Here is a 15546-nt window from a genome sequence, read left to right as displayed (position 1 = left end):
TAAAAAAATTGGTAAGCACTGACCATTCACTTCCGAAATTTAGCGGGTACATAAGAGCTGAATACATAAAGTGATATTATATGTTTAATTTTTTTTAATATTATTTTTGGAAGAAATTTACGAATAATATATGTGGTATATATATATAAAAAAAAAAACACAAATATCTATTATTTAGGTGCAAACTGCAAATTAAAAGAGCAAAAATAAAAAAATCTAAATATTCAGAATTACAATTTTTATAATCCACATTTGGTGCAAAATCTCACCTTACATTGCACATTGACTGATTAAGAAACTGTTAAGATTGCAGAACCGAGAACCACCGTACCATATGTTCCCACGTCGACCAAACCAGTTGACTATGTTGTATGTTGTAAATATAACTGAACAAAGTTTGTAGTTCTCTTGTCAGTAAACTGAAACTGGCCTTGACTCAGAAATGGAGGTGAAGGCGAACGGTGGGAAACCAACAAGTTTGGTTTTTGGTGTTAATGGTGTGAGGTTTGAGCTATCCAACGTTGACCCATCAACCACTTTGCTCGAGTTCTTGCGTACTCACACTCGCTTCAAGAGTGTCAAGCTCGGCTGTGGTGAAGGTACATGTGTTTGTGTGTGTGTGTGTGTTTTTTTTTTTTTTTTTTTTTTTTATTTTTTAAATAAGGTTGATACTGACTACAAGGAATCATTTTTTCTTTCTATTTCAATAAGATTAATTAATCTCATGCTTTTATGATTCTTAATGTTAACTCGGTGAAGTCCTGAATGGATTTTTATGGTCTTGGAATGATTTTCTAATTCCAGATCGAATGGGTTAATTGAATGTTGGTCTGCATGTGTTGGATACTTCTTCAATTATTGCAGTCCCTTTCTGTTTATGGATCACTTTAAATTGTCCAGTACACTTTTTCTTTTCGTCATAAGAAGCAGAGATAATAGAAGAGTTATATATGGAAACTTGGATTACTCTGATCATTGTTTGGGGCCTAAGGATATACGAGCTTGTAATGTTTCCAATTATTGTTCAGTTATATCAGTAACTTTCTTGTTCATGTGATAAAAAAAAAGAAAAGGAGAAGCTTTTTTTAACAGCAAGATTTGAGAAAAAGGAGAACAAATAGAAGGTGTTGAATTTTCATAGTCCTCAGAATTTTATTTTATTTTTTTCAATTTGGTATTTCATGATTTGACATGGTTGGTTTCAGGTGGTTGTGGTGCTTGCGTTGTTTTAATCTCCAAATATGATCCTGTGCTTGACAGAGTTGAGGATTTCACAGCAAGCTCTTGTCTCACACTACTTTGCAGTATACATGGGTGTTCAATAACAACAAGTGAAGGCATTGGAAATAGTAAAGAAGGATACCACTCAATTCATGATAGATTTGCCGGATTCCATGCTACTCAATGTGGCTTTTGTACTCCTGGAATGTGTGTTTCACTCTATGGGACTCTTGTCAATGCTGAAAAGACTAATCGTCTTGAGCCACCTTCTGGGTTCTCAAAAGTAACTGTTTCTGAGGCTGAAAAGGCTATTTCAGGGAACCTTTGTCGCTGTACTGGGTATCGACCCATTGCTGATGCCTGCAAAAGCTTTGCATCTAATGTTGATATGGAGGATTTGGGGTTCAACTCTTTCTGGAGAAAGGGAGATAGTAAGGACTTAAAGCTTAGTAGGTTGCCTCACTATGACCATGATCGCAAGAATAGTAGATTTCCTTTGTTTCTGAAGGAAATCAAGCATGATGTGTTCTTGGCTTCTGAGAAACACAGTTGGCACGGACCTACTAGTCTAAAGGAGCTTCAGAGCTTATTGGAATCAAACCAATCCAATGGAACCCGGATAAGACTTCTTGTTAGTAATACAGGTACGGGATATTATAAAGATATAGAAGGCTATGATAAGTATATTGATCTAAGGGGAATTTCTGAGCTCTCAAAGATCAGAAAAGATCGAACAGGGGTCGAAATTGGAGCAGCAGTGACAATATCTAAAGCTATTAAAGCACTGAAGGAAGAGAGCAGAAGTGACTTTCTCTCAGATTTTGTAATGATACTTGAAAAGATTGCTGACCATATGAACAAAGTTGCCTCAGGGTTTATTAGGAACACAGCCAGTGTAGGTGGCAATTTAGTGATGGCACAAAAGAATCATTTTCCCTCGGATATTGCTACAATACTTCTTGCTGTGGACTCAATGGTTCACATAATGACTGGTTCACATTTTGAGTGGCTGGCATTGGAGGAATTTCTGGAAAGACCACCATTAAGCTTGGAAAGTGTACTCCTAAGCATTAAAATTCCAAGTTTGGAACTTATTAAAAGTGAATCTTCAGAACAAAGAAGTAGATTTCTCTTTGAATCTTACAGAGCTTCTCCTCGACCCCTTGGGAATGCCCTTCCCTACTTAAATGCTGCTTTCCTAGTTAAGGTGTCTCCATGCAAGGATTCTGGTGGAACCGTGATAGACACTTGTAGGCTGTCTTTTGGTGCTTACGGGACTAAGCATGCAATCAGAGCAAAAAATGTTGAGGAGTTTTTGGCAGGAAAGCTGTTAAGTGTTAACATTCTGTACGAAGCTGTCAACTTGATTACAGCCACTATTGTACCTAAAGATGAAGACTCAAAAACCACGTACCGTTCAAGTTTGGCAGCTGGTTTTGTTTTCCAGTTCTTTAGCCCACTGATTGACAGTCCTTCTGGAATAACCAATGGTTATTCAAATGGATATACTAATCTGCCTTTTGTGAAGGATTTTGAAGTAAAAGAGAATCAGATGCAGGTTCATCATGAAAAAATTCCAACTTTACTTTCATCTGGGAAGCAAGTCCTTGAAGCAGGTAGTGAGTATCATCCCATTGGTGAGCCAATCGTGAAATCTGGAGCTGCACTACAAGCTTCAGGTTTGTTTTGTATCATCAAGTTTTGAATTAATTTACCGACTGCTTTTTTTTTCTTGCATTTCTATCGACATTTCAAATTTGTGAAGTTAAATATTTACATGAGAGAAGTTGGTATTTTTATTTTTCCTAAACCAACTATTCCAAAAGCTAAAGGTGTTAGGTGAAGAGATATGAATGGTTTTATATTACATCTCTAACACAATCCCTAACACAAATGGCTCTTTTGTGGACAATGTACCGGTCCACTTATCTTATGTTATAATTCAAAATTTTGTTAAAATAGTGGGATAAAAGAGATCGAACTTTAGACTACTTGATCATAGAGGCTTGTCATGAGTCAACTATCCCAAAAGTTTAAGCTGCTAGGTGCAAACGCATGAATGGTTTTATAATACATGCCTATCATTATTCATACTAAATTCCATTTGCTGGCACTGACCTGTTGGTCAAAATGTTCTACTCGTAGAAACAGCCTCTCTACTTATGTAGGTAAGGCTGCATATGTCTGACACTTTCTAGATCTTACAATGGCAGCAGGCTCGTGTTTTGAACCGTCCATTATACATTATATTAGTTCCGTGGCATCAACCTCTTTGAGGTTCAAAATAATGTCTCTCTTTCTCCTTAGGAGCTTGTAAGCAAGCAAACATGACAAAAAAAATTTCCTTCCCTAAAACTTTCCCTTTTGTCATTGCTGTTGTTTTGCCTTGGAGTAGATTTATATTCATTTTGTGGCAATCTTTATAACTGATTACAATGTAGCTGAAGTCAAAACCACTATGTTTAAAGAAAAACTGTTTCCCATTTCTTGGTTCAAATCAAATCGTGTATCCATATTTTGCACCCTTCTGTCTCTGGTTACTATCTAGCCATTGTTAAGACAACTATGCTATACAGGTGCACTATGCAGGTTTTAAACTAGTTTTTGTGCGTTAAACAGTGTTATTTCATCCTGTTTTGGCACCTTTCAATTTTGATTTTTCATTTTTAATTGTTTTAATTCCTGTTCAGTAACAGGTACATGTTTATGAATAAATCATATATAGGTGAGGCTGTGTTTGTGGATGACATTCCATCACCACCAAATTGCCTACATGGAGCATATATTTATAGTGCGAAACCTTTAGCAAGGGTAAGGAGTATAAAACTCAGGCCTGAATTGCTACTGGATGGAGTGAGGGATATCATTTCAAGTAAAGACATTCCCAATGGCGGGGAAAACATTGGATCTAAGACTATATTTGGTATAGAACCTTTATTTGCAGAAGAATTAGCCAGATGTGTTGGTGAACGTCTTGCATTTGTGGTGAGTTCTTAAATCCCTCATTTTGGTCCAGCAATGTATGAGCTTGTTTTTCATTTCTTTGGAGATTGATACATTAAATACTACCTTTTTAGTCACCGAATAGCTTCTATAGGTCGCAGATACTCAGAAGCTTGCAGATATGGCTGCAAACTCAGCTGCTGTTGATTATGACATTGAAAATCTTGAACCACCTATTCTATCTGTTGAAGATGCTTTTGAAAGGTCTAGCTTTTTTGAAGTTCCTCCTTTTCTCTACCCAAAACATATTGGTGATATATCGAAAGGAATGGCTGAAGCAGATCAAAAGATTCTTTCTGCTGAGGTACATGGAATATATTTTTTGGTTTCCTTTGTTTCCCCTCTTCCTCTCATTTCACACCATTGTGGCTGTCTACCTTGGTTTCTGATGTGAGATGTGATCTTTAAGTTTGCTGCTGAATAATTAACGTTAAAATGGTTATATTGGTCAAATATATTATTGTAATTTCATTGTAAAATCCAGATGAAACTTGGGTCTCAATACTATTTCTATATGGAGTCACAAACTGCACTTGCTGTACCAGATGAAGACAATTGCGTTACAGTTTACTCTTCAAGCCAGTGCCCTGAGGTTACACATTCTACTATAGCAAGATGCCTAGGTATTCCTGAAAGTAATGTTCGTGTAATTACAAGAAGGGTTGGAGGAGGTTTTGGCGGAAAGGCCATAAAAGCCACGGCTGTAAGTATTTGGTTGTGCATTAATTTTTTGAAAATCTTTCTAATTTATTATTAGATCTCTTATCACTTTTTTTAGTATGACTAGCTAGTAAGTGTTGTAGAGTGTAGACATGAAGCTTTGAATTTTCTGTAGTTTGGAGAAGTCACTGATAATATAACAAAACAGCCTTTATGGTCATTTCATTGCTTTTATTTATCTATAATATTTCAACAACTTAAGTTTTTAGGATAATTTGTTTGATAAGACCCCTCTTAAGGTGTACAGTAGAAAGCGTCACAGGGGATCAATTCTCAAGGCTGACTCAGAGGAAAGAGGGAATATTGAAGTTGTTGGTGCTGAGGCTGATGGGAATTCTGTTAGAAAGGAAGTAGTGCGTGCGGAGCATGGTGCTGAGGTGTAATGGGGCCTCATTGGGTTATATAACTGAATAAAGTAGAGGATAAAGGAGGTGGGGAAATTGGGAGTTCTTGGGAGAGATCAGTGCCTCTTTAATTGCACTGAATTTGTTAGTCATTTCCTGTAATTGTCCTTTTTAAGATTTAGATTGAAAGTTCATTGTAATAGCATTTCACTCTTTTGATTAATATAAAGAAAATCCAGATTTCTTGGCCAAAACTCTTCTGTGTGCGTTCTTTACTCTGATATATTACTTCCAGTCTTATCAACTGGTATCAGAGCACTCCGATCCTGGGGTGCTTTGAATGGTTGTTACCCGTAACATGGATAATCGCTTGGAAGTTGTGGAAGAACGTCTAAGGAGGATGGAGACGTTAGCAGAAGAACGTCACGAACAAAGTGACCAGAGGCTCAATGATATTTTAGCCTTATTACGACGTAACCCCCGTCGACGAGATCGAACTGGTGGGGACGGCAATCCGCGCCGGGGTCGTTCTTGCCGGAGAAGCACAGAATCCACTGATTCTGACTGGCGAAGCCCACTTGGGGAAGGACCTGCGCGTCAACCTAGATTGGAGCTTCCTCGATTTTCTGGAGATGATGTGTTCGCATGGGTAACCAGGGTGGAACGGTACTTCCTGGTCAATGCCATTCCGGAGCGGACGAAATTGGACGCGGTCATGGTTACCCTGGATGGACCGGCTCTAAATTGGTTCTTTGTTTGGGAACGTGGTAATCCCAATGCGTCTTGGGAAGATTTTCGCACCGACGTGATGGACCGGTTTCAATTGGAGTTAACAGGGAGTCCCTACCAAGAGTTGATGAATTTAAAGCAAACGGGAAGCATTGCAAACTTTAGGGCTGAGTTTGAAAGAATAATCAGCCCTATACAATATGCGGATGAAGCTATGTTGAAGGAGATTTGGTTGCATGGGGTTCATGGCAGCCTTCGTACTGAATTGATGCAAGCTAATATCGTCTCCTTGTCCGATTTGATGAGGAAGACGATGAGCTTGGAAAGAAGGAATTCATCGTGGGTTCAGGATGGGTTGGGTTTGCTCGGGTCTGGACGGACAAATGCGATGGGCCGCTACCATCAGCCCACGAAGGGTGTATTTACTGAGTCACATGCCAAAAGCGTGACCACTAATGCCACGTCCACGCCAGGTGTCAATAATCGAGCTTCTCCAACCGTTCAGAACGACGTGCGTTTAGGACACGCAAACCCTACGCGTTCTTTTAACGTGGGTGTTGAGGGAGAGCCCAGACCTCTCGAAGCTTCGAGTAGCAATCAAGTAGGTGGCGGTGAACGACTCAGTCAGGCGGAGCTTCATGAGCGAAGCCGTCTGGGTCTCTGTTTCAAGTGCGGGGAGAGATGGGACCGCAACCACCGTTGCCGGAACGCTCATCTGCGGTTGCTGGTCGTCGAAGAAGATGACGCGTTGGATGAATCGGAGGTCCCATCACCAGTTGAGGTGCGCACAGAGACCTTACAACCGCCTGAGGAACCACAGCCGTTGGAGGCGGCGATCTTACAACTCTCTGTCTACAGTGTTTTAGGGCTTTCTTCAAACCAAAGTATGCAACTGTGGGGTATGGTGAACGGTGACAAGGTGAAGATGCTTGTTGACAGTGGTGCGACTCATAACTTCGTCAGTCGGCAGGTGGCTGAACGATTGAAGTTAACCATTGAAGACTCTTGCAGTTTTAAGGTCGTGCTTGGGAACGGACATAAGGTGGGCAGCCAAGGGGTGTGCCGTCACGTGGCTTTACAAATTCAGGAGTTTCAAACGACTTTGGACTTATTCGTTTTTGATTTGGGTGGGGCAGAGGTGATTTTGGGCATGGAATGGCTGAGGGAGTTAGGGGAAATCACGGCTGATTTCAACAAACTCACGTTGAAGTTTAGTGATGGGGGAAATGCAATGGTCTTACACGACGACCCTTCTCTGTCGCGTAAGGGAGCTTGGGCATCGTTGCGTTCAATGGTGAAAACATTGAAGAATAGCGGTCAAGGTTGCATTGTTGGGCCTCAGTGGGTTCACGGAGAGGCAGCAACGGATCCTGTACATGGGGCTGAGCTTTCGGTATTGCTGACAGAATTTGATGACATCTTCCAACAACCCCAAGGCCTACCCCCTCACAGACGCCATGATCATGCTATTGAGCTGAAACCTGGGAGTGGGGTGCCAAACTTGCGACCTTACAGGTATCCTTACTACCAAAAATCCTTGATTGAATCATTGGTTTCTGAGTTGCTCACTGCAGGGATGATAAGACCAAGTATCAGCCCTTACTCGAGCCCAGTGATTCTGGTTCGGAAGAAGGACGGTAGTTGGAGAGTGTGCGTGGACTATAGGGCTCTCAACAAGCTCATCGTACCAGACAAGTTCCCTATTCCGGTTATTGAAGAGCTTTTAGACGAGTTAGGAGGGGCCAGTGTTTTCTCCAAGCTGGATCTCAAGTCTGGTTACCACCAAATCAGAATGCGAGAGGAAGACATCCCCAAGGCTGCGTTCCGGACGCATGAGGGACATTACGAGTACTTGGTGATGCCTTTTGGGCTCACCAACACACCGTCAACCTTTCAATCATTGATGAATGAGATATTGAAGCCACATTTACGCAAGTTTGTGTTGGTTTTCTTCGACGATATCTTAATTTACAGTCACAGTATGGACAAGCATTTGCAGCACCTCCGGTGTGTCCTGAGTATCTTGAGGCAGCAGAGTTTGGTGGCAAACAAAAAGAAATGTAGCTTCGGACATATGCAAATTGAATACCTAGGCCACTTAATCTCAAAAGAGGGAGTAAAGGCCGATCCTTCCAAGATTGCAGCCATGTCTCAATGGCCTACTCCTACAACCATAAAGGGGCTGAGGGGATTCTTGGGTTTAACGGGCTACTATAGGAAGTTCGTCCAAGGATACGGACAGATTGCAAAACCCTTAACTGACTTGCTAAGGAAGGATGCCTTCCTTTAGAATAATGAAGCCCAATCTGCCTTTGAGTTGTTAAAGAATGCCATGTGTTTCGTTCCCGTTTTAGCAATGCCTGATTTTGGCAAAACGTTCACTGTAATCACAAATGCGTCAAGAAGGGGAATGGGAGCAGTGCTTACTCAGGGTGATCGTCCTCTCAGCTATATCAGTCAGGCTTTCTCCTCACGGGCATTGAAAAAATCGGTTTACGAAAAAGAATTAATGGCGATTGTGTTTTCCGTTCAAAAGTGGAGGCCGTATTTGTTGGGTAGGCATTTCATCATCAAAACCGATCAGAAAAGCTTGAAATTCTTAACTGAACAACGTATGCTAGGGGAGGAGCAGCAAAAGTGGGTATCCAAACTTCTAGGCTACGATTTTGAGATTCATTATCAACCGGGTAAGGAAAATAAAGTTACTGATGCCTTATCCCGCAATATGCAATGCTACTCCCTCTCTTGTATGGATGTTAGCAAGTATGATGTGTTGGAACGAGAATTACAAGAGGACACCAGAATGAGGGGAATTATTCAAGATTTAGTGGCCAATCCTCAGTCTCACGATGGATTCAGCCTCAATGGAGGCCGTTTATATCACCAGGGCAGATTGGTGTTAGCCAAGGATTCCAACTTCATCCCAATGGTGTTGCATGAGTTCCATGATTCATATGTTGGAGGACATTCGGGGTTCCTGAGAACTTTGAAAAGAATTAACAGTCTAGTGTATTGGGAGGGCATGAACAAAAAAATAAAGGAATATGTGACTGCTTGCCCAGTGTGTCAACAAAACAAGGTGTCCACTTTGTCTCCTGCAGGGTTGCTACAGCCACTGCCCATTCCTACAAGTGCTTGGACTGATTTGTCCATGGATTTTGTAGGAGGACTACCTAAGGCCCAAGGTTATGACACGATTTTCGTAGTAGTGGATCGTCTTTCTAAATACGCACATTTCATCCCTCTAAAGCATCCTTATACAGCCAAGGTAGTTGCTCTTTTATTTATCAAAGAAGTAGTCAAACTTCATGGATTTCCAGCGTCCATAGTCAGTGACAGGGACCGAGTTTTTCTTAGCTCCTTTTGGTCCGAGTTGTTTCGTTGCAGTGGTACTAAATTGAAATATAGCACATCTTATCACCCACAAACCAATGGCCAGACGGAGGTAGTAAACCGATGCTTGGAAGATTATCTCCGCTGTTTTTGCTCGCCTAAACCCAACACATGGTCATCTTGGTTGCATTGGGCTGAATTTTGGTACAACACTACCTTCAAAACAGCCACTGGCACCACTCCGTTCAAGGCAGTATATGGGTGTGAGCCCCCTACACTGTTTCGGTCCAGCTTTGCTATATCACCAGTAGATGAAATTTCCACAATGCTACAGGACCGTGACTTAATTTTACATGAGCTGCAGCAACACCTATTAATTGCTCAGAGTAGGATGAAAGCTCACTCAGATCAGCATAGGAGAAATGTGGAGTTTCAGGTAGGTGACAAAGCCTTTCTCAAGCTTCAGCCATATCGTCTACGCTTACTTGCAAAAAAATTAAATGAGAAGCTTAGCCCGAGATTTTATGGACCTTACGAAGTAGTGGAACGGATTGGGGCGGTTGCTTATCGGTTATTGTTACCGGTGGAATGTAAAGTCCATGATGTCTTCCATGTTTCACTTCTTAAAAAAGCTCTTTCATCCACGGATACAGTGCAACCTCTTCCTCCTATGCTGAATGAGGAATGGGAACTTAGTGTTCAACCAGAAACTGTCCTGCAGTGGAGAAAAAATGTCATGGGACGTGTGGAAGTTTTGATTAAATGGTTGAAGCTCCCTTCCTTTGAAAATTCATGGGAAGACTCAGCTCAAATTGATTTTCAATTCCCTGAATTTCACCTTGGGGACAAGGTGAAGGTTTTAGGGGGGAGTATTGATAAGACCCCTCTTAAGGTGTACAGTAGAAAGCGTCACAGGGGATCAATTCTCAAGGCTGACTCAGAGGAAAGAGGGAATATTGAAGTTGTTGTTGCTGAGGCTGATGGGAATTCTGTTAGAAAGGAAGTAGTGCGTGCGGAGCATGGTGCTGAGGTGTAATGGGGCCTCATTGGGTTATATAACTGAATAAAGTAGAGGATAAAGGAGGTGGGGAAATTGGGAGTTCTTGGGAGAGATCAGTGCCTCTTTAATTGCACTGAATTTGTTAGTCATTTCCTGTAATTGTCCTTTTTAAGCTTTAGATTGAAAGTTCATTGTAATAGCATTTCACTCTTTTGATTAATATAAAGAAAATCCAGATTTCTGGGCCAAAACTCTTCTGTGTGCGTTCTTTACTCTGATATATTACTTCCAGTCTTATCATTGTTCAAAGAAAAACCTTAACCCTAGATGGAGCTTTTAACCTTTCAAAAACAAAAGTATTATGAGTCCAAGGGTTCCCAGAATAAAAGTAGATTACTCGTGAACATTCGGAAGAATCTAAAATCCATGTCTGTTAGCCAGGAGAAAGAAAATGTGAAAGAATAAAGGATGCCTACTGCCATGCAAATCAAACCAGAAGCTTGGTGGGTGTTAAGATTCCTAAATAAGAGAATTTTCCAATATAGAGGAGAACTTTGAGCAGAAAAAAAAAAAAAAAACCCTGAGAAACTGAGAGGAAAGAGAACAACACAGCTAAAAGCTTTATGCGAGGTAGAAAGACAATGCATGCATTGAAAAAACCCAAGAGGTAGAAATATGTTTAAACTAGCCATACTTTTGAAGTGGTATAAATAGCTCATTTTGGAAAAGCATCAAATGGGCCTCAGGTTTGGGGATCCGGGGAATAGAAAGGATAAATGTGGAATATAATGCAACTTAATATAATTTGTCAGATTTGGCATCATCCTTTTAAAATATCCATGTTAATAGCTTCTCTCTGGTTCTTTGCTATAAATATGAACTCCATTTTGTGTTACATGATATAACTGTGTTCACATTAAGCTTTGAATTAGTATAAGATGTTTATATACTTTTGTCCTTTTCATTTCCTTCTGGTTTCAAAATATTATGTGCTTTTGCCTCTCCCTTGTTCTATCTCATCCTGTAAGATGGCAGAAAAGATTCTGTAATAGAGAAGTTATATATGAAAAAAAATATAGGCCAAGTACTGATAATCAGATCTTGCAGATTGCTGCATCATGTGCACTAGCAGCACACAAATTATGCCGCCCTGTCAGGATGTATCTAAATCGAAAGACAGATATGATAATGGCTGGAGGAAGGCATCCCATGAAGATAACATACGGTGTTGGGTTTAAGAATGATGGGAAGATTACTGCATTAGAACTTCAGATATTGGTCAATGCTGGGATATATGTGGATGTAAGTGCAATAATGCCGCATAACATAGTTGGCGCACTTAAAAAGTATGACTGGGGTGCCCTATCTTTTGATATAAAGGTATGCAGAACAAATCATCCTAGTAGATCTGCAATGAGGGGCCCTGGGGAAGTGCAGGGATCATTCATTGCTGAAGCTGTAATAGAAAATGTTGCAGCTACACTTTCAATGGATGTAGATTCTGTCAGAAGCATTAATCTTCACACACACAAAAGCCTTCAGTCATTCTATGAGAATTGTTTTGGTGAACCTCATGAGTATACTTTGCCTTCAATATGGAGTAAGTTAGCTGTTTCTGCAAACTATGACAATAGAAACAAAATGGTAGAGGAGTTTAACAGGATTAACACTTGGAAAAAAAAGGGAATTTCTCGGGTACCAGTTGTGTTTCAACTGACTCTAAGACCAACTCCTGGAAAAGTAAGTATTTTATCAGATGGGTCTATCGTTGTTGAAGTTGGAGGAATCGAAGTTGGTCAGGGTCTATGGACAAAGGTGAAACAGATGGCTGCATTTGCTCTCAGTGCTATTCAATGTGATGGAACTGGGGGTCTCTTGGACAAAGTACGGGCTGTACAATCTGATTCGGTGAGCTTGATTCAAGGGGGGTTCACAGCTGGGAGCACTACATCAGAGTCAAGCTGCGAAGCAGTTAGGCTTAGTTGCAATATCTTGGTTGAGAGGTTAAAGCCTCTCAAGGAAAAGCTGCAGGAGCAAATGGACTCTGTAAAGTGGGAGACACTTGTTCTTCAGGTAGCTACTAAAAAGTAAAAGTTCAATTCTAAAAATTGATAGGTTAAGAAACTTGTGTTTTTCAATTCATATTGATGCATGTAGCTTAGCATTTATAATTGTGCATGAGATATGTTGCCTCAAGCTTTGTTGAGGTCTTGTAATATGTGGAAAATGACACTTAGCATGCTTATGGGAGCCAAATTACCCTTAATAGTTAGGAAAATATTTCGGGAGTAAACTGTGGAATTGGGTTGAGGGAAGAGTATTTTTTCTTACTTTCCTAGCCCACAAGCAAAAATATTTAATTATCATGTTTCTGACAATTTATCAACTTACAGGCATACATGCAAGCTGTGAACTTATCAGCATCTTCATTTTATGTACCCAGTAATAATTCTACGAATTACCTTAATTATGGTGGTGCTGTAAGTGAGGTAAGGTTTTTTCCTCATGCAAAATGGTTTTTTTTTTTTCAAGTTTGTTGAAAATTCTTTCTCTTGAATGTCAAGTTCTTATTTCATATTGTCACACAAGCCATATTACTAAAGTAATTGAGCCAAATTATCATATACTGCTACGCTAAATTAAGGAAATTATTTCTCAGGCGGAAATTGATCTTCTAACTGGAGAAACCAGAATTTTGCAAACTGATATTATCTATGATTGTGGACAGAGTCTCAACCCTGCTGTGGATTTAGGACAGGTAAGCTGACTACAAATTTGTTACGCAAGCTCAATTAACACTAGAGTTGGAGGTCCAAGAATAGTCTTTATTAACATGGCCTCTTCCGTAAAAGTCCTTTCGGTATGAACGATGGACAAAGAATTGGCGCACTACTCCTCATGCTAAGTTCAATTTAATTATAAAGAAAGGAAATAGCAAGTATTGTCTCTGGTCAGTGGGATATGTTATTCTATCTATTTTTTTTTCTGCCTACCTTTACCTATCACTCTCCAACACTGTTAGATCAGAATCTCAAGAGGAGAGAGAAAGATAAATATTAGTTGAGATTCTGATCTAATGGTGTTTCAGAATGGTAGGCAGAAAAAGAGACAGGTAAAATAACCTATCCCCTGGTCAGTTAGCCAATGAGTGTTTGATATTTTGTAAAGTACCAATTCAACCGAAAAAAACTTAAGCTTTTAGTTCGTGGTCGAAAAATGTATATGGTCTTTTACAATTATTGTTCAGTTATTCCACTATCACTTCAATTATCCTAACCCCTTGTATTCTCTTATTTCGTTGCAAAAAATCCCTAGTTTTTTGAGTGAAGTGCACACGGGATGCATTGGTTTGGTTTGCTTTCCTGAAGTTGTCAACTTATTAAGTTATAAAATCTGAAAAACTCCTTTTATAATAATATAAATGGATGATGCAGATTGAAGGAGCTTTTGTCCAGGGGTTGGGCTTTTTCATGCTTGAAGAATACGAAACAAATATGGATGGTTTGGTGTTAGCAGACGGTACATGGAACTACAAAATCCCTACAATAGACACTATACCTAAACAGTTTAATGTGCAAATCCTCAACAGCGGGCATCACCAACATCGTGTTCTTTCTTCAAAGGGTATGACCAAGGAGTTCTCAAAACTCTGTCTATATATTCAATTACGACTGCATTTTTTTTTTTTTCCATCCCTATAAATGCATATCGATTATACTTCAAACTTGGAGTTATATGCATTCTGTTTTGTTTATTCATTATAGGTTTATGAGTAGTTTTACTTTATGCAATAAATTACAATCTAAACATAACACCAAATCATATGGAGATCCATTAAAAGCAAAAGTTGCATGTTTTCAAATTAGAAAATGGTTAGTCAGGTTTATACAATTGAAGAATGGATTGAATTGAATCTAAGCGATAACTGTCTCAAATTGTAATATACTCATAATTTGTGATTGTCGCAATATTAAAATATTGAATCGATTCGGTCTTAGTTACTTAAGTTACAATAATATATAAATCAACATAGGTACTGTTCTGGATGAGTGCATTGGGGCCATTTGGGTATCCAATCCTCTATCCCCACCATAGGACTTTAGTCTCTAGAAATGCTCTTCCCTCACTCCCAGACATTGCATTACCTCATCAGGAGGAATATCCTTGGCTCACACATGAAAATGGGGCTCACAGGCAATGGTTTATGTACCAAGAAAGCACCCATTTGCCTATAAATACCTCACTTTCACTCACTTATACACCAGAAATCAAGCCCTTTACACACCTTCCCTCTACTCAGCCTTAGCCTGACTCTTATCTCCCATACTTGAGCCTCTCTAGTCCTATGTACATTTGACCACTTCATCCTCTTGTCAGTTGATTGTCCATCTCTAACTTCTATTCTACTTCAGGTAGATCCAACAACTTTGATCATATGAAGGTGGATGTTTTAGACTGTTAATATGATTGAGATTGCTTCCCTTATTTCAGTTCAAAAATATTGAATGCAAAAAAAATTGAAATTTGTTGCTGCAGCTTCTGGCGAGCCGCCCCTGCTTCTAGCAGCTTCCGTTCACTGTGCCACGAGAGCAGCTGTCAAAGAAGCAAGGAAACAGCTTCTTTCATGGAGTAACTTAGATGGACCAGATTCAACATTTCAGTTGGAGGTCCCTGCAACCATGCCTGTGGTAAAGGAACTCTGTGGACTTGACATTGTAGAAAGATACTTGAAATGGAAAATGGGTAGGACTTAAAAGTGCTCATCATCCTAGAAAATTCAGAAAAGTAGTTTGTTTTTTCTTCATTTTTTTTAATCCTTTTGGTAAAAAAATAAGTGGTTTTTTTTAATATTTTTATTTCACATAATGATCATGCTAGTGAAAGATTTTGAAATTATACGAGGTATGTTTACAGTGAGAAACATATAGGCTAGTTCTGCTGGGTAGTTTTTGCAACAAGGAAAAGGATTAGCTGGACAGTTACATTTATTATGTCTCCGCATAAGTGAAATGGTTAAAGTGATGTCCATCTTGCTTGAATGTTCTAATGACATCAATATGTTTTGATAATTAACCAAACCTATTTAAAAAGAAGAAGGAAACTACCAGTATGAAAATTGGTTTTAACAATCTAGTTTTTTGTCACGGGGTTGAATTCCTGAATTCAGCATATATAATTTTTTTTTCTTGTGCCCAT

General features: G+C 39.6%; 1 protein-coding gene across 2 annotated transcripts; it reads left to right on the top strand.

Annotated features, from left to right (window-relative positions):
* Positions 1 to 436: 436 nt before the first annotated feature.
* LOC133285039 (abscisic-aldehyde oxidase-like) lies at positions 437 to 15346 on the top strand. 2 transcript variants are annotated; one of them, XM_061482191.1, is made up of 11 exons: positions 437 to 599; positions 1206 to 2711; positions 2766 to 2900; positions 3947 to 4206; positions 4319 to 4528; positions 4709 to 4927; positions 11458 to 12423; positions 12744 to 12839; positions 13010 to 13108; positions 13785 to 13974; positions 14887 to 15346. In XM_061482191.1, exons 1-11 carry the CDS (start codon positions 443 to 445, stop codon positions 15102 to 15104), a joined length of 4056 nt encoding a protein of 1351 aa, XP_061338175.1. In that variant the 5' UTR covers positions 437 to 442; the 3' UTR covers positions 15105 to 15346. The 2 variants fall into 2 exon arrangements, with proteins under 2 accessions (XP_061338175.1, XP_061338174.1); XM_061482190.1 differs by having other exon boundaries at positions 1206 to 2900.
* The last annotated feature ends 200 nt before the right edge of the window (positions 15347 to 15546 follow it).

This window comes from Gastrolobium bilobum, unplaced genomic scaffold, assembly GCF_033153095.1.
Source record: "Gastrolobium bilobum isolate Gb01-03AN ecotype WA unplaced genomic scaffold, APGP_CSIRO_Gbil_v1 utg32371, whole genome shotgun sequence".
NCBI classification, from domain to species: domain Eukaryota; kingdom Viridiplantae; phylum Streptophyta; class Magnoliopsida; order Fabales; family Fabaceae; genus Gastrolobium; species Gastrolobium bilobum.
Note: the sequence above shows the minus strand (reverse complement) of the source record. Positions and strands in the feature narration are given on the sequence as shown.